This window comes from Odontesthes bonariensis, chromosome 7 (genome assembly GCF_027942865.1).
Source record: "Odontesthes bonariensis isolate fOdoBon6 chromosome 7, fOdoBon6.hap1, whole genome shotgun sequence".
NCBI lineage: Eukaryota > Metazoa > Chordata > Actinopteri > Atheriniformes > Atherinopsidae > Odontesthes > Odontesthes bonariensis.
The window spans coordinates 4,799,155-4,822,937 of record NC_134512.1 but is presented as its reverse complement, the minus strand read 5'-3'; the positions used below and the strand labels follow the sequence as shown (position 1 = coordinate 4,822,937).

General features: G+C 37.9%; 1 protein-coding gene across 2 annotated transcripts in view; it reads right to left on the bottom strand.

Annotated features, from left to right (window-relative positions):
• cadps2 (Ca++-dependent secretion activator 2) overlaps positions 1 to 23,783 on the bottom strand; it is a 289,837-nt gene that overhangs the window by 51,608 nt on the left and 214,446 nt on the right. Inside the window, exons 19-22 of one of the 2 annotated variants that reach the window (XM_075469290.1) lie at positions 19,174 to 19,315; positions 17,870 to 17,989; positions 7,344 to 7,499; positions 6,946 to 7,093 (exon numbers count right to left, since the gene is read on the bottom strand). In XM_075469290.1, coding sequence (XP_075325405.1) covers positions 6,946 to 7,093; positions 7,344 to 7,499; positions 17,870 to 17,989; positions 19,174 to 19,315 — 566 coding nt within the window. The remainder of the gene's footprint in view (positions 1 to 6,945; positions 7,094 to 7,343; positions 7,500 to 17,869; positions 17,990 to 19,173; positions 19,316 to 23,783) is intronic. The other variant, XM_075469289.1, reaches the window with a different exon arrangement.

Here is a 23,783-nt window from a genome sequence, read left to right as displayed (position 1 = left end):
AATATCATAAAACCCAATGAGCATGATTTTTTCCAATTAACAGTTACTTTATTTCTGAATGCAAATGCTATTTAGTCAACAATGTGTTGAACTTGTCTGGCTGAGCATACTGAAAAAAAAACTGGAAAATTATTCAACACAGCTTTCATGCCTTTTTACTAAGCAACAACCATGACTGCCAGTAAAGTGGACAGCTTTCTCTGTTTTTATAAAGTGAACATATGACAGCATGTCAGGACTGCAGTTTTCCATGGCACACATAAGAGGTACATAGATCTGTCTCTTTAGAGAGGAAAATACCCTGACAAAAGCAGCTGCTGTCCAGTGTCATTTTGATCCCGCAGTGTACAGTCATTTTGTACTGTACACGGTACCACGGTGTACTGTATGTAAATTAGATTTTCACATGGAAAAAAAACAGACACCCTCTCTTTGTGTGCCATCAGCCAAACCCTGCTGAAGCACGCTTTTCATTTCCAACTTTTAAATTTAAATTGTTGTATATTTTGCATGCATTAAATGTCAGGGTGACTACATCCTTATTTTCAGTTTGTTTCTGTTTCTGGCTTTCTCTTCTTCTATGTCAAAGTCAAAGTCAAATTTATTTGTGTTGCACATTTCATGTACAAAACAATTCAAAGTGCTTTACATAAAATAAAAGCATTGCAATGGGGAGTGGAAGAAGCATTAAAAATACATAAAAGAATATAAAAATAAAGAAATAAAATAATATCATGCAACAGGGTTTGCCATTTTATGGTGTGTTATAGTAGTTCGCATAGTAATTTTTGGAAGGAAAAGAATGTGGAATGATTGTTTTATTCATATGCACTCACTTTCACATTCAGTGATATTTATAATGAAAGGTGCACAGGATCAGGTGTGTCCACCTGTCTAATTCTTGGCATATGTACTTTTAAGTTATTGACTATGCCTTCTTTTAGTATGAAAGCTGCACAGTCCTTTATACATGAGGCCCCAAGTAATTATTTCAGTGCCCCAAAACAGCAACAAAGTAAAATGTTCCGTGATGTCAAAGGCAGTTTGTTAAAGGTTTTACGAAAATGTTTCTAATGATGAGTTTGCATTTTCTTCCCGTGTATGTGTGGGTTCTCTCTGGGTACTCCAGCTTCCTCCCACCACCCAAAAACATGCATGTTAGGTTAAATGGTGTCTCTAAATTGACCCTCGGAGTAAGTCTGAGTATGAAGGGTTGTTTGTCTGTGTGGCTCTGCGATGGAGTGGCAACCTGTGCAGGGTATACCCTGCCCCTTGCCCAATGACAGCTGGGATAGGCTCCAGCCCCGGTTATAGAAAATGGATGGATGTTTCAAATTGTGTCAGTAGCAAAGTAAAGATTACAGTGCTGGGCAAAGACATACAGGGACTGTCAGATAGAGGCAGAGTCTCAGGTAAGTTTGCTGATCTTAGTGTTGTAAAATGGAGCCCTCTCACATTTAGAATTCTAAAATACAAGTACCGTAGTGTTGTGCAGCATGTATGGTGATTCTAAGTATAGCAAACAACTTGTATCTATTCTAAGATACATGCCATTCAGATTTGGAGAGAAAAGTACAATAGTCAGAGTGAGAGAGAAATCCTGAGACTTGAAATGACAGCACAAGAGATGGGGACACCCTGAATAATGATTCAATTATGGAAATAACAGTCACCCCTCAATGTTAGCTCTTTAGGATTTTTCTGTTTGTTGCCCACCCTTAAAACTGAAATGGAATATCCACCCATGAGTGTTACTGATTGAGTTCAAATTTCTCATGCATTTTCTCTTTGTTAAGGAGTTTAGGTTAGGTCTTGTCAACACAACTGATAAGCCTTACACAATGGAAGCAGAGCAGGGGAGGGAGTTTGTGTGTGCATGATGGCTGTGGTGGGGGCTGTCTTGGGTGACATGCCTAGACAACAATGACAACATTGCATGGAGGTCTGGGACAGTGCCTCGGGGAGGAGCTTCAAATTCAGGGGAAGGAATGCAGTTTTCTGATTGTGGAACAATGAACTAACTCTTTACTCTCACAGGGACAGGCCAACCAGTTTTATGTGTTTTGTGCACTTGGAGACTATGTCCCTCAGGGTACCCGATGGGAGATGCTTCATTATGAAATATTGGCCCCTTGTTACTGGCCATTCAGTTCCATTAAAACCGAGGTAAGAGCTTGGTTTGCACTCCTGGCAGTAAGTAAGACTAATTTCCGGTGGCTGTTGGACTCCGCCAGGGCTGCCCTTTGTCGCCGATTCTGTTCAGAAATTTTATGGACAGAATTTCTGGGCACAGCCAATGGTTAAAGGGTTTTTTGTTTGGTTGGCTTAGGATTGGATCTTTACTTTTTGCAGACCATGTGGTCCTATGGCCTTTCCGAGCTGAGACCTCCAGAAGTAACCGGAGGGGGGGTCTGCAGCTGAGTTTGAAGCAGCCGAGATGAAAATTAGCACCTCCAAGTCTGTAGCATTATCCTTAGTACGAAAAAGTTGAATATTTGCTTAATAAGCTTGCTAGTAAAAAGTTAGCTCGATAGGTGCCAGTGACTCTTCCTTCAGCAACACTGATAGTCATTAGTGATGACAAATGAGAGTGTACTTCTGCCTGAAATTCAGGTGACTGTAACATTCGATAAGTGCGTCAGATCTCAAGTTCCTTAATCAAGGCCTATTGTTGATATTCACAAGAAAAAATTATATTTGCTTATTCATTAGTTTGCTTTGACTATATGTTACTATAATAGGATAAGGAAACAAAAGGTGTTTAAAGTAATAAAGGGGCGGCCTCAGTGGTTAGAGTGGGTCGTCCAATAATCAGAAGGTTGGAGGCTACGGCCTTGGTGTCCTTGAGCAAGGCACCGCACCCCCATGCTCTCCGGGCTTCCCGCCACCCCAGTGTACGACATCTGTGTCCATGAGTGTGTGACCCTTTGCATGTGCGTGCTCAACAGATGCCAACGTGAATGCGCTCAATGCGGAGGACAAATTTCATGTATTTCCCTGATCTTAATCTTAAAGGTTCCAAACAATGGCACACGGGTGTCTAAAATCCAACGAGCATATTTTGGAAATAAGCAAAATGCTGCTTACACATGTTTACATTTCTGCTATATATAAACTTGGTGAATTAAACTGACAACTAGTCAGTAAGGAGGGTAATTATTATTGGAAATGACTATACAACAGAATATATAGAAATGTATTCAGTATGAGGATGATGCATTTTACCTGCATGACTTTGTTTTTTTAATCATAACTAAAATAATCCACATATACTTTGCAATGTTACCTGAAAATAAAAATAAAGTAGTGTGTATGTGTGTGGACTAAGATAGCAAAAACAAAATGGGTAGAATGTGTTTTCTGGCTGCAGAAGACTGTGAAAACTGGAGAAGTTAAGTAGCTTAAGGTTAGGAGAACGAGAGCTTAGCTCTGTGTCAGGACTGCCAGTGGCCAATGGTTTTGTCCTGAATGATGCCAAGGCCACTGCCTCACATAAACTTCACGGTCATCCATTTAGAAGCTCATGCTGAGCACTTGGCTCTTTTAAGTGTACACGGATACTTCTCAACTCTCCTTCGACTTCTTTTGATGTTTGCGGGGAAATTCTTGTTTTAGGTGCTTATATAACAGCCTGACTCAACCTGGTGAGTCTATGGGAGGAATTAAAGGAGATCTGAGGTTTTTATTTTAAAACGTAAGCACTTTCACATCGTAAAAAATGAATCTGACAATAAGCTCTGAAATGTAAACTGAATTAAATATACAGACCTGCAACCCATCTATATTAACAAAATTTGATTTTGAGCTAGAAAAACTGTTAATATTTTGCCAATAAGGCGACTATTTCCCAAGTAAATTTTTTTACTTTTGCTTGTGCCAGCATTTATCATATGTCACAAAACTACAAAAATATACATTGAATACAGTCAGAAGATGGCATCTATTTGACAGAGACACTTTTAATCACATGCACAAATCATTTTATTCAGTTTTCAAAACCTAAGAGAAAACTGGCTGAGGCAACCAGCCAAGCAGCACCACATATATTTGTGCAAAGCGAAGATAAAAAAAAATGTAACCAACACAAGCGATCATTTGATTCTTAGAGTGAACTTATATCCCTTTTACTGCTTCAGTTTACAAGGTACAATAAGCACTCTGAAATTACAATCACCATAGATGTAATTAATCACATTAATTATAGCTCTGTTCATAAATGGAACAAAACCATGATTTTTGTCATAAGTATCACTTGTGTGCAATATATATCAAATGTGCTGCTGTGAAATTTGACCAAAAGTTGTAAAAATAAAGGTAAAAAGGTAACCAGTGCTAATAGTTTCAATCTAAACAGACATTGAAGCACCGAATCCAAATCTAGCCCCACTAAATTCATCACACTGCCTCATCATTGTAGGGGATGAAAAAAGTATTCTATTTCTATTTTATTCTATGATAAAATAACTAATTAAATGTTTATGAGAATCACAATCTTGTTCCAAATTCTCAAATAACTTTGCTTTATTGAATCATGCACATGGATAAACAGTGCAGCTGGACTTCCAAATGACTCCTGTTTCGAGCGAATAAGGAAATGCGCACTTGTGTCCATTTTATCAATGCTGTTGTAATAACAATAACATTGTTGTAATGCATAAAAGTAAGGTTTCCTCCTGACCACTGGTCTGTTTGACTATAGGTTCTGCAGAGGAAGAGGTAGTACTTAAAACAAACAAACAAACAAACAAAAAAACACTACTTAAAGGAGTTTTGTTGTTTTTAACCCTGGACCTTATTTCTGGAATAAAATATGTTCATCTACTCACCGATAACAGTTTAGTGAAAGTCGGCGTCCTTTGGACGATATTTAGATTATTCGAGATCCACGTATATACATATAACGGTAGAGAACAGGGTATTGACGATACCGCCTCTAAATAAGGCATTATCTGTCTTTATTTCACCAATACTTTAAGCCGAATGAATGAATGAATGGATACTATTGCACTGTTAGTTCAGAGCTGCCATGTTGTTGTTCTATCTGGGGCTTATAGGAAGCTTTCTACACACGCATCTAGACGGTCGGCTGACTTCACACGGAGTTTGCTACTGCTAGTTTTGGGCACTATTGCAGGATGTTTATCAGATTTTGACGACGACTTTGAGAATGATGGACGTCTTTATCGGAGTGAAAGTCATCCAACTTGACGCATGTGTAGAAAGCTCCCTTAAGCCCCCCGATAGCCCCGGATAACAACAACACAGCAGCTATGAGCTAACAGTGCAATAGTACGCGTTCATTCATTCATTCGTCTTAAAGTATTGGTGAAATAAAGACAGATAAAAATAAGTTATATATAATATTTAAATAATCTAAATATCTTCCGAAGGACGCCGACTTTCACCAAACTGTTATCGGTGAAAATCTATTTTATGCCAGAAATAAGGTCCAGGTTTAAAAAAAAAAAACGAACCTCCCCTTTGAGTGAGTACTAAACAAACCTTTGAATTAAGTTGATAATTTTATTGGATGTGTATATACATATACATATATATATATATATATATATATATATATATACATATATATGTATACAATCCATCCGGAAAGTATTCACAGCGCCTTATTCCCAAATAGATTAAAATTTATATTTGACCTAAAAATTCTAAACACAATAGCCCCTAATGATAAAGTGAAACACGTTTCTTTTATAACACTTTTGCAAATTTAATAGAAATAAAAAACAAAAATAAAACTATTGGCAGCGTTTGCCATGAAGTCTCAACGGTGAGTTGAGGTGCATCCTGTTTCCACTGATTATCCTTCAGAAGTTTCTACAACCTGATTGCAGTCCACCTGTGGTAAATTCAGTTGATTGGTCATGATTTGGAAAAGCACACACTATTCTATAAAATGTCCCATATATGACAGTGCATATCAGAGCACAAAGCAAGACATGAAGTCCAAGGATCTGTCTGTAGACCTCCGAGATTGTATCGAGGCACAGATCTGGGGAAGGCTACAGAAAAATTGCTGCAGTATTGAAGATCCATGAGCACAGTGGCCTTCATCATCCGTAAATGTAAGAAGGTCAGAACCACTAGGACTATTCCTAGAGCTGGCCACACAGCCAGATGGAAGCCACTCCTCAGTAAAAGGCACATGACAGTCCGCCTGTAGTCTACCAAAAAGACTCTCAGACCATGAAAAATAAAATTCTCTGGTCTGATGAAACAAAGATTGAACTCTTTGGTCTGAATGCCAAGCGTTATGTCTGGAGGAAACCAGGCACTGGTCATCACCTGGCTAACTCTGTCAACTCTGGACAACTCTGTGAATGTCCTCGAGTGGCCCAGCCAGAGCCCAGACTGGCACCTGATTGAACATCTCTGGAGAGATCTGAAAATGGCTGTGCACAGATGCTCCACATCCAACCTGATGGAGATTGAGAGGTTCTGCAAAGAAGAATGGGGGGGGGACTGCCCAAAAATAGGTGTGCCAAGCTTGTAGCATCATATGCAAAAAGACTTGAGGCTGTAATTTCTGCCAAACAATGTGAATACTTATGTAAATGTTTTATTTTTGTTTTTCATCTTTAATAAATTTGCAAAATTTTCAAACAAACTTGTTTCACTTTGTCATTATGGGGTATTGTGTTTAGAATGTTGAGATAAAATATGAATTTGTATTTGGGAATAAGGCTGTAACAGGATGTTGTGTAAAAAGTGAAGCGCTGTGAATACTTTTCGGATGTTCTGTATTTGTTAAGTATTATACAAGTGAAACCTAGAAATAAGTGGTATGGTATTTCAAATTTTCTGGTTTTCAAAACCTGTACATGAGTTCAAAGATCTGAGACCCTTTTCTTTTTTTTAAGAATTATTTAAAAAAATCAAATTAATCTAAAACTGAAACACAAACCCTGCAATGTCACATTAGTTTACCTCTTGACTGGAGTCCAGGATGCAGAGTTTGGAGCACTGCTTCTTGGCATCCATCAGCACATTGAACATGGTGCAGACAGACAGTGGCACCCGGAAGTCTGTCGACTTACAAGATTTTTGTATCTTGGCTTCAAATGCAGATTTTGTTCTAAAGAACAAGGGAAACGGAACAAAGTATATAACTGTATAAAAACATTTATTCATTTTAGTCTTTTAATTTGTATATATCCTGATTAAATGGCTTACAACAAAAGAAATTACATTTTTTTTTAAGTTTCAAAATTTCAGGTGAGAAGCCATTTCCTCAAATTCTATGCAGGAAAGTGTGATTCCTTTATGATTCTTTTGGATGTGAACACACAACAACTGATATAAAAGTACGGGTTTCTTGGTCTGACCTTTTTACGCAGGCCTCCATCATATCGCTGGCCATCAGTTTGAGTCTTTGCTCCAGATGTTTTGCAAACTCTGGCTCTGGCCAGTGGAGGTCCATCATAAAGATCTGCAGAGCATCCAGCTTCCAGAACAAATCCTCAGAGGTGGCTGAACCATTACTGTGGGGAGAATGGAGAAGGACTTTGAACCAAACTGAGCAGAAACACCTGCTGAGTTTTACAAATATGATTTTGAAATCTGTTATAAGTGTTACAATATTATTAAAATGAATAAATAAATAACTAAAAATTTTAAAAAAGATTGAGTTAGGATCACAGCACTTATATATATTTCCAATTTAAGCTGAAAAACTATTTTAGTTTAGTGCTGGTTTAACTTGGTCTTTTGGCTCTGTATTTTTTTATGAAGTGATGTGCTAGATGTTTTATACAAAACCTACTGGAAAAAGTAGAAATTTTCAAAATATACTTGAATTAAAATAAAGCATTTAACCCTGTCTATCACCAGAGAACTTAACCAGTAAGAGTTGACTTTGTTGACTGCCACCACACAAACCCACTCGTAGATGCTAGTATGCAATGCCAACTTTTCAGTGTGAACCAAAAATAGAGGGATTAGAGCCTCACAAGATGGATTGCAATGAAACAAAGAGTTGCCAGAAATAGCTAATGTTGCAAATTCACCCTATCAGTACATAACCAAATTCCCTAATTGCCCCCAACATTTTCACTCCAGAAAATACTTTTTTTAAATGTATATTTAACAACTGGTAAAAAATTATCATAACAGAAGTTCAATATCATGTGGAAAATGTATAGACGACTAAAATATATATATGTTCTTGTGAGATTCTGCGACAGGTTTTTGCAGAGCTACAAATTCTTAGGTAGTAAACTATAGTACCGAACCAGTAAAGACAAATGTACCTCTCCCTGCCTTCTCCCCTGGGTACAGGTTACATACTAACACATGGTAACCCTCACCACCACCGACAACCAAGTGTACAACGACAACAGCTAGAATGAAAACCACAGGAGGATGGACGATGGCTGTGGAGGGTGCAACATAAGTGCCACTCACTCCCTTACTTTTCTCATTCGCCTTTAAAAGACTGTTACCTTAACAAGTGGCACATTGGAATAAATGCTTTGCTTTGAGTCAGTGGTGCAATCAAATGCTCAGTGGCTATCCCCCTTATGTCTAATTAGTGGTGCTCTTCTCTGAGTGCGCTCCACCTTTCTCCCCAGGGAATGGGACAATCCCACTCACCCGTCTGTGCTTGCTAATGAAGTGCAAGCTTTTTTTCCCTCTTCTTTTTTTGTAGATAGTGGATGGCAAAATGAAGTAAGGTAGAAGAACAGTGATATGGGAAATGCTGTGGGAGTCAGACTGACAAACCTTTTTAAGAAACACACCCTCGACCAGTCTCTTGTGCCACCCCCCCCCCCCAAAAAAAAGGCCATCCTTGCTGGTAGATCTGTGGTAGACTCACTAACTTAAAAACAACAACATCTCTCTTTTTTTTTTTTAAGTTAGTGAGCAACTGTCTTTTCACTGTCTCACTGTCAAGATATAAGGTTACGGAACAAGTTATCCTTATTATCCCCAAAGGGCAATCTGGTCTGCAGCCAACAGTAATGCACAACATACCCACAGGGAATATTTTCAAATATTACAATTTGGACAACTGATGACAGCACTAATACATTTCTTTTTTACCTGATTTCTTTTGCTTTTTGGCTCAATATATCTAAGCCCTAAAGGAAGCAACATAATGTCACACCTCAATGAACTGTTTGGGTCAGCCAAGCCAGTTTGTCTTGTCTTTTTTTGCTGCATCAGAATCAGAATCAAGTTTATTGCCCTGTAGGTTTGTACTTACAAGCAATTTGACTTGGTGTAGTTGGTGCAGACAATATAGATATATCTACAGAATCTAAATATATATATACAAATAAAGACTGTGTGTCTGAAGATGCTACGTTAATGTAGTTTGTAGGTCTGGAATGGGAGAGGGAGAGAGTCGGTGTCAGGGGGGGGGGTTCTGGGCCTTGTTGATAAGGCTAGTAGCGGATGGGAAGAAAGTGTTCTTGTAGCGTGAGGTTCTGGTCCTGATGGATCGCAGCCTCCTGCCAGAGGGGAGTGTCTCAAAGAGTTTGTGACCGGGGTGCGAGGGATCAGCCACAATCTTCCCTGCACGCCTCAGAGTCCTGGAGGCGTACAGGTCCTGGAGAGATGGAAGATTGTAGCCAATCACCTTCTCTGCAGACCGAATGACACGCTGCAGTCTGCCCTTGTCCTTGGCGGTGGCAGCAGCGTACCAGATGGTGATGGAAGAGGTGACGATGGACTCAATGATGGAGGAGTAGAAGTGCCTTATCCATCATTGTCCTTGGCAGGTTGAATTTTTTTAGCTGCCGCAGGAAGTACATCCTCTGTTGGGCTTTCTTGAGGGGGAGCTGATGTTCATCCACGGGTGTGCCGGTGCCACCCAAAGAGGCAGCTGGCACACCCAAAAAATTGCAGTCAGACGATGCGTTACGACACCTGCACCTGGCAACCTGGCGTAGCGTTATTTCTGATGAAATAATAAATGCGTTCAAGGCCAAGCCACGCCCTTTCAATTGAGAGCTGCGGAGTGCGCACAGGTAAGCATCAATATCGTTGTGTCCTTGTGGATACGTTATGGCTCTGTGAGAGTATCAGTACGCGCATGAGTGTGTTATATTTCACTATGTTCATATTGGGCACGCAATGGCTGTGTGTGTTATGTTTTTGTGGTGATTTTTTGAGAACACAAAGTGTACTTTTTGAATGACTTTGTTATTGATTCATTTGAGAGCACGTCACGCGTGTGAATGTTTAGACCTGCTGTGAACTACTGTTGACTATTACTGATGAGAACGCACACAACGTGTGTTTATTTTCCGTGTTAATAATGTTGTTATCGAGAGACACATTCTTTTAAATGTTTGTGGAGGTGTAACACCTCAAACAACAACACATTTGGCACACCCAGTATTTTCTGGTGCACACCCAACGTCTTTTTTCTGGCTACGCCACTGATTTGAAAGATAACCGATGGTATGGCTCTGCATTCAGCACCTCTATAGTCCATCTCATCAGTCTTAGCCTAGTTCAATCTAGTGCAATTTAGCAACTACACAATCTGCACATCAGGTTAGACAGCCCTTTATTTGTCAGTCATATTAGTTATCATATTATGATGATCTTGATGGCTTTTATTGTCTAAAGGCCCTGTCACACTGTTGCGTATGAGAGAAGCGTATGAGTTGCGATTGAAAATTAATCATACGCACGAAAAGTCCTTGAAAATAAAGAATGACTAGCGTATGAGTAGCATATGAACTGCGCATGCCCAGCGTACGTTTCAACGCGCCTATTGAGAATGAGGAGTCACGTGACTCCGGTCGGCCGGTCGGCCATGTTGGCAGAAGACGCTATTGGTTGCCAGGGGCAACGCCATTAACTCAGCAGCCTTTCCACATTGCTCCATTATTGCAGTAGACGACGCGCTATCAACATCTCTCGAGACATCCATCTCGATCATGCCTCCCAAGAAGCAATCGTCGTTTGCCCGGGCCCTGGGCCGAGGAAAAGGCAAAAAAACACAAGAATCATTCTCACCCAAACCTGCTGAAATGCCTGATGCACCTGCGGCTGATGAGTTACATGCTTCTGAGCGATCAAGATCCCCAACTCCTCCTCCTGACCGCTCCCGTGAATCGTCGGTTGCCTGCCTCCATCTCCGCCCGTCTGGCGGAGATGGAGGCGGCAGACGGGCGGAGGCTATAAATACGCTAGCTGTACGGTACACCTTCATGGCAACATATGGCAATTTATGTCCAGCGTTCTCGACCTATCAGTAACGTACCTATATCGTACCTCTAGCGTATTCAGCGTATGCCTAGCGTATGCTTAGCGTATTAACCATACGCACAAAAGTTTTGAGCATGTTCAAAAATTTATTTCTGCCTCAGCGTATGCCAACGTATGCCAGCGTGCTTGAAACGTATACAACCTATGCCCAACGTTCCCCTGGCGTATGTCAGCGTATACCAGCGTATGAGTGATAATTTTCATACGCTAGTGCCATAAAAAACAGTGTGACAGGGCCATTACATAGGATTTCAATATTGAAAAACTAGCGGTGATCCAGTATAGTGAGTTCAGTTCAATTTCAATTTCATTGATAAATTTCCAGTTGTGCATCTACTTTGGTGAGTACAAGCACAGCCGGTTAAATATGACATCCATGTTGCTACTCAAAAGTAAGACATGACATTGCTGGCAAAAACAGGAAAGCTGTTGTAGCTTAAAGGAGACATATTTTACCTATTTAAACAAGTTAGAATTGGTCTATGGGCTATACAAAACATGTTCATGAAGTTCTTTGCACAAAATCACTCTCACATAAAGAGATTTCACCAGCTCTATTCTTGCCAGTTTCAGTCTCTCCCAAATTGAGCCGTTTAAAGGGCTCTGTCACTTTTATGCAAATAAGCTGTTGCTGGACACGCCCCGCCCCGCTCATGAGAAGCCTCCGGCTGCGTGTACTGTTTACCCTTTTGTTTTGAGGGTCCAAAAGGTACATTTATGTACTCAAGTTGTAAAAGGTACATATATGTACCTTTTTTGAGGGTCCAAAAGGTACATATATGTACTCAAGTGGTAAAAGGTACATATATGTACCTTTTTTTCTACATGCTGGGGTACAATAGACAGTCTGTGTTAGGCTACTTCAGTATAAGGGTACAAAACTATACCTTTAGAGGGTACTGCCCCAGTGACAAGCCATCGTACCCCTAAAGGTACAATTCTGTACTTTATTTTCTGAGAGTTTATTTTTAAACTGTTTTTTTAAATTCTTAGATTGTTTTTAAAGTGTTTGTAATTGTATAAACATTTTTATTGCTTTATTATGTCTTGCTACTGGATGGTTGAATTTCCTTCGGGATCAATAAAGTATCTATCTTTCTATCTATCTATCTATCTATCTATCTATCTATCTATCTATCTATCTATCTATCTATCTATCTATCTATTCCATATGAATTAAGGGTTCATTTGTTTTCAGTGCAGAGCTTCTGCCTCGATCGGTATCGGATGTTTCATCCTGATCAGCGATCGGATATATAGCCTTTCTATATTTATTCTCATAATTTAATTTTTTTTTATTACTATAATATTTCAAAACAAATGGGGAAAAAATAACAGCTTAGTATTTACTGTTATGTGGTGGTACCGTCAGACCGTCTCAACCATAGACATAATATACGTAGACGCCTCACAGACTCACGCTGCCTGTTGGAGCCGACGTATCAGCGCGGCCGCCATCTTGGATGGGTCTCCAATGCCTCCACATTACATTTATTTCAACTGAGGAAGGTGTATATCCCCAACTACAATAATCATAACTCCCCGAATCTTTATGGCTATGTTCGAAACCGCATACTTCTCCTACTACTCCCACTACTCATACTAACTTTTTGAGTTAGTATGCGAGTTTGGGTAAGCGAGAAGTTCCCGGATGCATACTAGATTCGCCGAAATGTTGGGTATGCATCATGAGGTTACTACTCATACTGAAACTACCCAAGATGCAACGTAACGTGACGTCGCCGATCATCATTTCCTGTCAAAACGGCAGTTTCGAGCTAGCTACAACGAGGGTAGGTTCACTTCCTATTTTCAAAACAAAGCACTAATTGTATCATAATGGCTTTCCCTATGATAAAAGGCAACGGGTATTTTATTATGTGAAAATAACCGAAGTGTATTACTCACTGCGGCTAGCTTTAGTAGTGCTGAATTCGTCGGAACAAAATTGTAAATAGCCGGTATTTAGTCAGATTTTCAACACGTTGGGGATCTAAACCAATACTTTCTCGCCTGAATCAACACAGAATCAACGCATGCAGCATGACGTCACTTTGCTGCCGTAAAGCGAAGCAGAACACGACAGCAGCTTGAAGCTGGGGGCGCGAATGTCTGCGGTGTGGAGGTATCTTAAATTATGCCAAAATTCCATTACGGAGATGGTAGTTGCATGCATGATTTACAGGGAAAGAAAAAATTACTTGGCTGGCATTTATTTAATTCATTAAACCTGCACTTTTCATACAATGACTAATCAATGTCTGCTGTGAAAATTTGATATATAAGTAAAAGAGAATAAGTGAAAATTTTCAATTTCATAAAAAACACAAGACATACACAATAATAACTGATCATGGTACACTGTTGAGATAGTATCTTATCATTTTGTAATACAGTTTTTATACAGTTGCATTGATCAGAAATGCTTCTGTGGATTTTTTAACATCATTTTCGAGAATATCTATCAACTTACAAAATGTCAGGTAGATTTATTCCTTGCAAGCTGCAACAGAGAATATGTTAGTGTGTTGTTATGCTGACATGTCTCATTTTAGCATGCAAACTGCATTGCACAAGGACTTGTAGCATTAGGAAGATTACGAAATCTTTAACGAGTCTTTGTGGCACAATTGATGCAAAAAACAATCTGCAGACAAATAACAGTATCACAGAAATAATTTCAGGGTTCCCACATGTCTTCCGTTTCAAAATCCCAGACTTACAGATTCTTCAATCTCTTTTCAATTTGTCATTTTTTAACATGAGAGTACAAACATGTTGATTAATGGGTTTTGAAATCCATTAGTAAACACGTTTCTAATGAAAAGATCTGCCCCAACTCAACTGGTCTTAACTGATAATTTTTTTTTTTTACATTTCTTTCAATTGTGTTTTTATGATGAAGCCTGAATAAAAATGTATACTTTTTCCAATAGTTCCTTCTCTCTTGGTTCCCATTGCCAACACATCTGAAAAGTGAGGCCAATGCAAAAGTAAATGTATGCTGCATTCTCTCTAATTGAGAGTAGTGGGTGATAAAATGACTAATTCTCACTGATTTTGTTCACTATTTTCTCAAGCACGTAGATTTTAGTATAAATAATTGTGTTAAAATATTTTTACAACATGATGTTCATTTTTGCAAAGTGCATGTAAATTGCTGCCATTGGCACGGTGTGAATTCGGAAGTATAGTATCAGTTTTTCCCAACAAGCTCATCAAGCCAATGAGACTGCTGCAGTTCAGGGAGGCCCCAACCTCCAGAGAGGTATAAGAATGACTGCACATGTGTTGTGTCGAGTGTACTGAAAGAAAGGGGTTTGAAGCTTCAAAATGTTAGATAAACCAGGAGGTGACATCATGGTGGCTACATATATCTTTTACTTCTTTTGTGGAAAGCATTCTGCCTTTTTGATCAGTTAAGTTTTACAGAAATTAGGACTTTCATTATCTAAAAAACTGAATAGTAAAAATGGTCTAAACATATCCAGACCTGAAAAAAAAACAAAAAAACAAATGTCATACTTTTTTAAGACTGTGTAGAAACCCTGTAATTTAAAACTGCAAGGACCGAAGAACAAAGATTTTGTGGTTTTGAGTGAATTACTGTCACATAAAACATAAAGGCTCTGACAAAGTATCATGCAGGGAAACAAAAACAAAATCGCCTGTTCTGACCAGATTTGATTCTTTATATGGCAATTCACTTAAATGATGCTTACAGGGATTTCTCTAAATGGGACAGAGTATAAAGTGTCCTTATATGCGGACGATCTGTTGTTATATGTATCTAAGCCCGCTACTTCTGTCCCCACTGTCTTGCATATCTTAAACAACTTCAGCTCCTTTTCAGGCTACAAATTGAATTTGGAAAAGAGTGAATGCTTTCCTATAAACACTACTGCTTGCGGTCTTCAACATTCGGACTTTCCATTCAAACTCAGTCTCACAGGATTTAAATACCTTGGTATAAATGTGACGCATTCTTTATCTGGCCTTGCTTCTGCTAACTTTTCGCCTCTTGTTACAAAAACTACATCTGACTTCCAGAGTTGGCGTAATCTTCCTCTCTCCCTTTTGGGTCGGAACAATGTTGTCATGATGAATGTCTTACCTAAATTCCTTTTTTTTATTTCAGTCTATTCCTTTTTTTATGCCAAAAGTCTTTTTTGATTCCTTGGATAGGTTGATCAGTGGCTTTATTTGGAAAGGGAAACCTCCTCGGGTCCGCAAAACATTATTGCAAAGATGTACACTCAGTGGTGGACTTGCTTTGCCTGATTTTCAAGCCTATTATTGGGCTGCTCACATAAAAAAAAATTGTTATTGGTTTAAATCATCCAGTCCACCTTGGTGCAAGTTGGAGCTATCTTCGTGTACTGGGTCTTCATTATCTGCTCTAATTTTTTCTTCACTATCTGTAAGACCCTCCTTATATACCAAGAATCAAGTTCTTCTTAAAGGGATACTCCGGAGTAGATTCAACCTGAGGTCATTTGAACCGTGATATCCAGCCAAGTAGCCCACCCGCAGTTTTTTCGATATTGGCTGAACATCAGCTGAGTTACTGAGTTATCCCGAATAGCTTCGTACAAGGGTTAATGGATCCTGGCAGTATCTCCAAAATTACCACACTAAAATCACATGCCATGACACCAAACTTCTACAGTAGTACAAATATGGTCTGTACTCACAAAACGATGCATTTTGAAGTTTGAAAATAGTCCAGGAGTTTATTATTATCAACACAAGCCTGATAGCTTTTCTGCTGCTAAAGCTGCGTCGACGTCACTTCTGGGAGCTGGGAGCTTCAAAGTAAGATGAGGGTTGATCTACTACTGTAGACAACAAAGTAAATGCTATATTCTACATGTTTTTTTTATGAATTTTTATGTTGTAGAGTTGTGAAATTATTTTATCAATGGAGAAATTGAGCAGCCTTGCTTTGTTGTCGATTCTAATGTCAAAATTAGAGATGCATGGGATAATGAGTTGGGAATCCAGCTGACTGAAGATCTTTGGGATGACGCCATGGACAGAATTCGATCTTCCTCGTCTTGTGCTCGTCTTAGTTTGATTCAATTCAAAGTTGTACATAGGATTCATTTCTCTAAATCTAGACTTTCTCAGATTTACCCTGATGTTGTGGATATATGTGATAAATGCAAAGGCTCTCCTTGTATTCTTGGCCACATGTGGGGGGGGGGGGTTTCTCTTTATATAGTTATATTATTTAATTTTCCTTTTCTGTTGGGGGAAAATATAAAAAGAGGGCTGAAACTGTTGGATTGTAATTTTTATTTTTGGGCAATGTTTTGTCACTATTGTACTCACAGTGTTGATTGACATATGTCCATAGTGTGATGTGTCTTTTATATGTATACATATTTAGTTTTTTCTTTTCCCTTCTTAAGCTCTAATAAAAAAATAAAAAAAATAAAAAAAATGATGCTGACCCTTTGACCAACATACCAGCAGATGAGCAGACACTGAGATGCTAGACCACTGTTGAGCATTCAGGACAGACTTTTTAGACTATAGGCCTTCATCCGTAACTGATCCCAAAAAATCAAAGGTCCAATTGAAATGTGATTTTGCTAAGGAAGGTTCTTAACTGATGGCAGCCATGATAAAAGATGATAAAAGACTTCCTTTATTATGTCCATCTTTTATGAATGGACAGGAGATCTTTCACTGTCCCTCAATATCGTGTGGCCTCAGTATTCAAACAATAGACTGAATATGAATATATACTCTATATATACATTGTTAGGCATAGAACTTAGCCTTTAACCATTTCTACACATGAACATAAGAGATTTTCTGAAGAAAGTGTGGAATTTTTTTTCTGAAAGGACAAACTCTCACCAACACAAACACACACTCACTTGCACAGTGACAGGAAATGCGCCGAAATATTTGCTGACACATTTGTTCACTGTCTCACCTGGGGAAGTTCCAAAGATTTTACTGGGAGCTAGATATAAAAATCTCTGCAAAGAATTCTGGAATGAATGTTGCAGACATTTATGTTCTCATATGTCACCACTCGAAAAAATCTCTAGAATATTTCAGGGCCCCAGAATATGTGTGAAAATGTATTTTGATTCAAAATGCTTGGGTAGGATTTCTGTAGAATATATCAGAACTGTAAGGTAGTTGTGAGCAGCCATTCTCACCCATTAATTAAAAAAAATCTTAAAATAGTAGTTTCTTGAGGAAAATTCAATATTTTGTTTGTAAATGACAAAGAAACATATACTAACAATAGACTTTCACATAGTTCATGTATGAAATCAGAATGATGAATCCAAATTTCTTTTGATGATTTTCTCATTGTCCCTCTTATTGCTGTTTGAGTATAGTTATATCTCTGGTTTTACACTAATAATAATAATAACAATAATAATAATAATAATAGTAGTGTCTTCTTTCCTCATATTTAAAATTCCAGGGCATAGCACGTAATGACATCTAGCGGCCATACACAAAAGCTTGACAGACCTGCTATACTTGACTTTGACTGGAGTCATAAAGTTTGGGGTTTTCTTTGGTGAAAAATTCTCAGGCCTTGTGAAGACCTGTAGTCCAGAGCCTTAGATGCTTCTACTCCTCCCACCATACATACGTGTTCTCACAAAGAGGTCCCATCCAGGCAGGCGCAGAGAAGCTGGGCATCTGCAGTAGCATGAGGGGTAAGGTGGGGACTTTGGGAAGAGGAACGCTGGCTAGATTGTTAGTTAATGACCTGCTGGGTCAAATTCAGCAGCATGGTTGATCGATGGCAGAGAAGAAAAAAATGAAAAGAAAAAAGGACAAAGAGAAAGACAGTAACAATTGCCATCCTTAACCACAGCACATGTGTATGTACTTGCCCATAAACACATACATATGCACACAAAAGATTAGTCACACAACAGCAGCTCTGCATTTAATTGATGAATAAGAAAGAGCAATAAAAGATGAAAGAGTCACTGCTCCCTTCAATTCATGCTATATCTTTCAATCCTTGTGCTTTTTGTCAAAGAGTGTCCTTGCTGTTTGTGTTTAACATTCAACTGTACCTCCTTTTGTTCCTCTGCTGTCTAGTGCACCACTATGTTTGGTCAATTGTTTAATTTATTTTTTTTGGTTACTTTGAAGTGGCAACCAGCATCACATTGTGACAAATCATTGTGCTGATAGTGTACAAGAACGTATTCTCAATAAAGTACTTTCTTATATAGAAGAAAAAAGAACCTCCCATTTCACACATGGACATACTGGAGAGAAATTTCAGATTACGACCGTTTAAACATTGTGTTAGATATCTACTAACAGAATCATTATTATAAAATTGGTACATAAACATCTTATATAAGTACTACATTTTCCCTAATAAAGCACATTCTGGCAACTGAAGGCAATTAATACCATTCACACAATTGCATCCTCATGTGGCATAGTGTGATCAAAGAGATGTTGTAGTGGGTGTTAAAATATTGAGCAAAATCTAAACCTAAACCTAAATTCTACATGAATTGAAATGAGTTAACAAAGTACTTCAACCACAGGAGAAACCTTTCATGTTTTTTTTTACGTCTATAAACTGAAATAAATGAGACTACAACATGTTTTGAAAAAGATATAAAAGGTCAGGAATTACACAAATCTGAGATTCATAAACCTAAAGGCAATACAGAAAATACTTCATCTTAAAGCACATCATCCTCAAATGATGAAATAATGTTACTATAACTGTCTTAAAAGTTGTGTACAACCTAAACATATTGGTAGACTTCAACTTAAATTTAATTCAGTTTGAGATGTGTAGTCCTTTGTCCTGCACAAATATAAGTTGTACTAAGAAAACTAATTGGATTGAATGAAACAGTGATGTGAATGAAAATCAGTGCTCCAAAGCAACATAATCACATAGATAACATTACTTACTTGACAGACTGCCAGGTTTCCTGCTCGAAGCCACGATGGATGGACTGGGCAATGGAAGATTCCATTAGATCTATGTAGCGCACCACTAATGGAACAAACAGGTTCTGCAGGTATTTGTGGAATGTCCCATTGCAAAGGTGAGCTGTGTGAAGAGGGGTCAACACAAAAAAGGTGGGTAAATTATTTTTTTCTTTAAAGAAACCTTTTCTTTAAAAACAGGTTACATTTCTCCAAGTGTTCTCTTTTAAGTTTTCTGTTCTATCAATTCAAAACAGCAAATGTATTTTTAAGGAAAATGGACAATTAACTAATTAATTTGATTCCTAATTAGTCAAACACACACTGTTCCTCAACTTTGACCGAAGCTTTTTGATTTCTTACTTTTTTTCTAGACAAGGTATTTTAGACAGACAAGACTAAATCATAGATGTTTGGTCATCGTGCAGTGCCAAGTTTTGTGAAAGCAAAACACATCAAATCATAAAAAAGATCATGGTTTGAGCAATCTTGCCAAAAGGACTGGTCCACTATTCCTCCATGAGGATATGAGATTGATAACATAATCTAGAAAACAATTACTTCAAGCTATTGCTGCTAAAGGTTGTACTACTAGTTACTGAATTTAATCAATTGAATGGGGTGTTCTTTGATCTTACAAGGTCTTTATGCTCTAATTTAAAGGGTTTAATTCCTGGTAAGGCTTACAAAAATAGTAAAACATTTTAATGATGTTCGAAAAATGTATTCAAAGGTTTTTTGTAGACAGGTTAGATTTTCTGCATTTCTTCTGCATTCTTCTCTGAATGGCCAGATTACTGTCAAAAGGCCCACTGCCTTTGTGTTACCATTCAGCCACAAACATGCAAATACCATTTTTCAGGATGACATCAGACAAACTAAATTTATTAATGTCTCAGCACCAAGCAGCCATGACAAATAATGTAAAGAGCAATGGGTTAATTGGAAACTTGTGATATACTTCTGGAACGATCAGGATAATTCCAAAACTCTCTTTTCAGTTTGTGAAACTCTCCTTGCTCTTGAGGCCAGATCAGATGGACCTAGCGTTTACAATCCTCATCCCCATCACGTTTGATAGCTTCATTTTCCAATTTGTTGCAAATATATGTAACATATACAATGATAAAACACATCAGACTCAGTTTGCAAAGTTTTCGGCAGAAGTTTGATATAAAAAAAAAAAGCATTGAAAAAAAGAGGGGTCTAAAGGACATTTAGACCCCTCTTTCCTGTCCTCTAAACCCCCAGCCAGTCGAGGCAGATGGCTGTCCTTTCTGAGTTTCTACCAATAATTTCTTCTTTTCTTTCCACTGTCGCCACATACATGCTCAGGATGTTGGATTAATTGGAAGAGAAGTTTCTATGTAACCAGTTTTTTTTTTTTTAAAGATCAGCTTTGTATGAATTGCACTAAACTGGAATTTAATCGGTTTGATTGATTGGATTATGATTGGATTACAAATAACTCAATTATAATTAGCTTGCATTGGATTGCATCTTTGTGGTGCCTAGAGATGACGTTTCTTGTAATTTTCGCTCTATATGAATAGAACTGAACTGAATTGAATCGGATGAATAAATGTATACATTATTCATTAATTTATTATCTGTCCAAAAATAGAAGTACAAGCCAGTTACCTTTGCTTGGCTTAAGGTAAGAATGAGGGAACACCGAGCCTAACTATGTCCAGAGATAACTAAATCTACATACAAGTACCTCTGAAGCTCAGAAATGTAGCTGCTGTTTGTTTAACCCATAATGAATCCTCATTGTAAAAATATTATAGATGCTGGAGTGAGTAAAGTGTCTGGTAACTACAAAATGATAAGACAATGAAAAAAAAAGAAGAAAAATCCCTCCTTCCTGCCAAGAAAGGGTCTTAGTCAGGCCGGCCACTTCCCACATTTTCACGCTTTGTTAACTGGCCATTATCTACAGTAGCTAAGTAAAGTACAGACAAGTTATATCAATTTTTCAGATGAATTTGATTGTCAGGTAGAGAGTAATATTTTAAACTGAGTGCTTCCAACTTTTTGTCAAGAGGTTTCCTGTGTCAATGACAGTGATCTTGTGCAAAAATGTTTTTTTTTCCCAGTTTTGTGTGAGAACATGACAAGCTGGCACAGAGCGTTCAGCTGAAGAAATTCCTAAATGAAAAAATGTATAAACTAAAACCAAAAACTAGGGGTGAGAAGACTAAGCTAACATTTAGCTTAAGCAAGTTTAAGATTTTAGCATTGAATGTGACTGCACAGGTGTCCATCATATCATGTACACTCCTTCAATATCCTCTGCTCTTCCCTGTGGGTTTGAGAGAGAAAAATAAGTCCTCACAGACAGTGTGCACAGTGTGGAGAGACAGTCAGTGTTGGGTGAGAGGAAAGCAGGCGAGTCTCCCAGGACATCATTAGTTTAATTCCTTTTGCTCTGTTCCTTCATGATTAACACTAGCCTTTTTGTCCTCTGGAGAGTAAAACTCACCTCCCCCACAACGGCTCACATTCACAGACTGACAATCAAGTGAGCATTTAAATAATCTACTGAACGACTGAGATATAATGTATTTGTTAAAGAAAAGACATAGGATTTGTGAAATACATTAAAGTCACCTGAGGTCAGCTGGCTGGTTACTGCTAGGTGTGGTCTAAAAAATAAAGGGGAACTGCAGTATTTTCAACATTAAGCCTCTTTTCTGAGTCGTCTGCAATGTTTTAGAACCCCCTTCACCGCTTTTTTGATGTTTACTGCTGTCTCCGGTATATGCTTAATTTTGATTCTTCTCAACCTGCTTCAGAATGGCAAGTCATGCGCATGTCTAGAAAGGTCCGTAAAAGCACAATAAACGTCCGTTTTCAAAATAATCAACTCACCGGAGTGGTTACTGGTGTGCACTGGTAATCCATATCAAATTTCGTGGCGAAAAGTTGCTTCTGTCGTGTTTTATTTGATAATTTGTACTGGATGTTCGTTGATATTACTCCGCCACCGCTAAGAAAATAGTGCGAGCATGAACGAGCTGCCAAATAAAACACGACAGAAGCAACTTTTCGCAACGAAATTTGATATGGATTACCAGTGCACACCAGTAACCACTCCGGTGAGTTGATTATTTTGAAAACGGACGTTTATTGTGCTTTTACGGACCTTTTAAGACATGCGCATGACTTGCCGTTCTGAAGCAGGTTGAGAAGAATCAAAATTAGGCAAATACCGGAGACAGCAGTAAACATCAATAAAGCGGTGAGGGGGGTTCTAAAACATTGCAGACGACTCAGAAAAGAGGCTTAATGTTGAAAATACCGCAGTTCTCCTTTAAAGACAAACAAACATACAAACCAACAAAAAACTATTTTAAATACATAAATAAATAAATATTTATTTCTGTGTTGACGGCCACTTGAAAATTAACTTAAAGTTTTTATATTTTCATTCCATTTTATTGGAACTAAACTCAAGCCAATCCCTTTGGTCTCACCTTCTTCCGAAATGCTAGTGGAACATCTTCACTCGTCAAAGAGTGAAACTATGTTTCTGCTTGGTCCACGATTAATCTCGATCTATTATTTTTATTAATCTCGATCTCATTATGCTCCAATTCAAGGCAGCTAATATTGTGACACTTGGAATACTTAAAGAATGAACAAAGGATAGTAATCAGACCAAATATAAGATATATGCCATCAGAAAACAATTGTGGGTACAAAACTAAATTGAAGTTTTTGTTACTCAAAGTGCCCGTGGTCTGTCAGTCTATCTGCCTCCCTGTATGTAACTGCAGTGGAGGAAGTTGCCAAATCTCTGCTGGCTCAAAGACAAAGCATCATATCTGATGAACAGCTTGAAGAGAAATCAGTGAGGCCACATCTTTTGCAGCAGTCAAATTAAATTAAGATACAATTTCATCAGAGAAGAAAATATTACAACAATCTAAACTACAGCAATTCTGAGCTTTTCACAGCGACTTTTCACAGCTTATTTGTTCAGATCATGACATGTTAAAAAAAAATAATAATAATTAAAAAACAAGTGGGCCTCCAAAAACAATTTCCTTATCAGTAAAACCATGTTGTGTTGCTTTAATGAATGTGTTCCAGATGGTTCTCTATTCAGAAACCCAGAAAACACCTCCTTTTTATCTCCTAGGTAGTTATTAACTTGCAGCTCCCATTTTTTAAGATCAAGTGAATTTTACCTCAACCAACCCTTTTTTCCATTTTATTTTTTGTTGGATTGTAAAGCACTTCAGATCGTCTGTTGTACTTGATGTACTTACAAAAAAAGACAAATGTATTTATACTTGAAGTTATCCTTTAGTGTTTTGATTTAAATGGTAAATGACAACTAATCATAATGTTACTCAAATCCACAAATTTAACAATAAAAAGCTAATAAGTATACTGTACAGAGAATGCCCATATTTTTCTGAAATCTAAAAAAAATATCTATATATATATATATATATATATATATATATGTGTATATTTTCTTGTTACCAGAGAAACTTAATAAAGTATATCCTTCAAATAAACAATGTTACGAGATGTATGTCTTTTGATTGAGGACAGCTATTACCATTGAAGACATATTA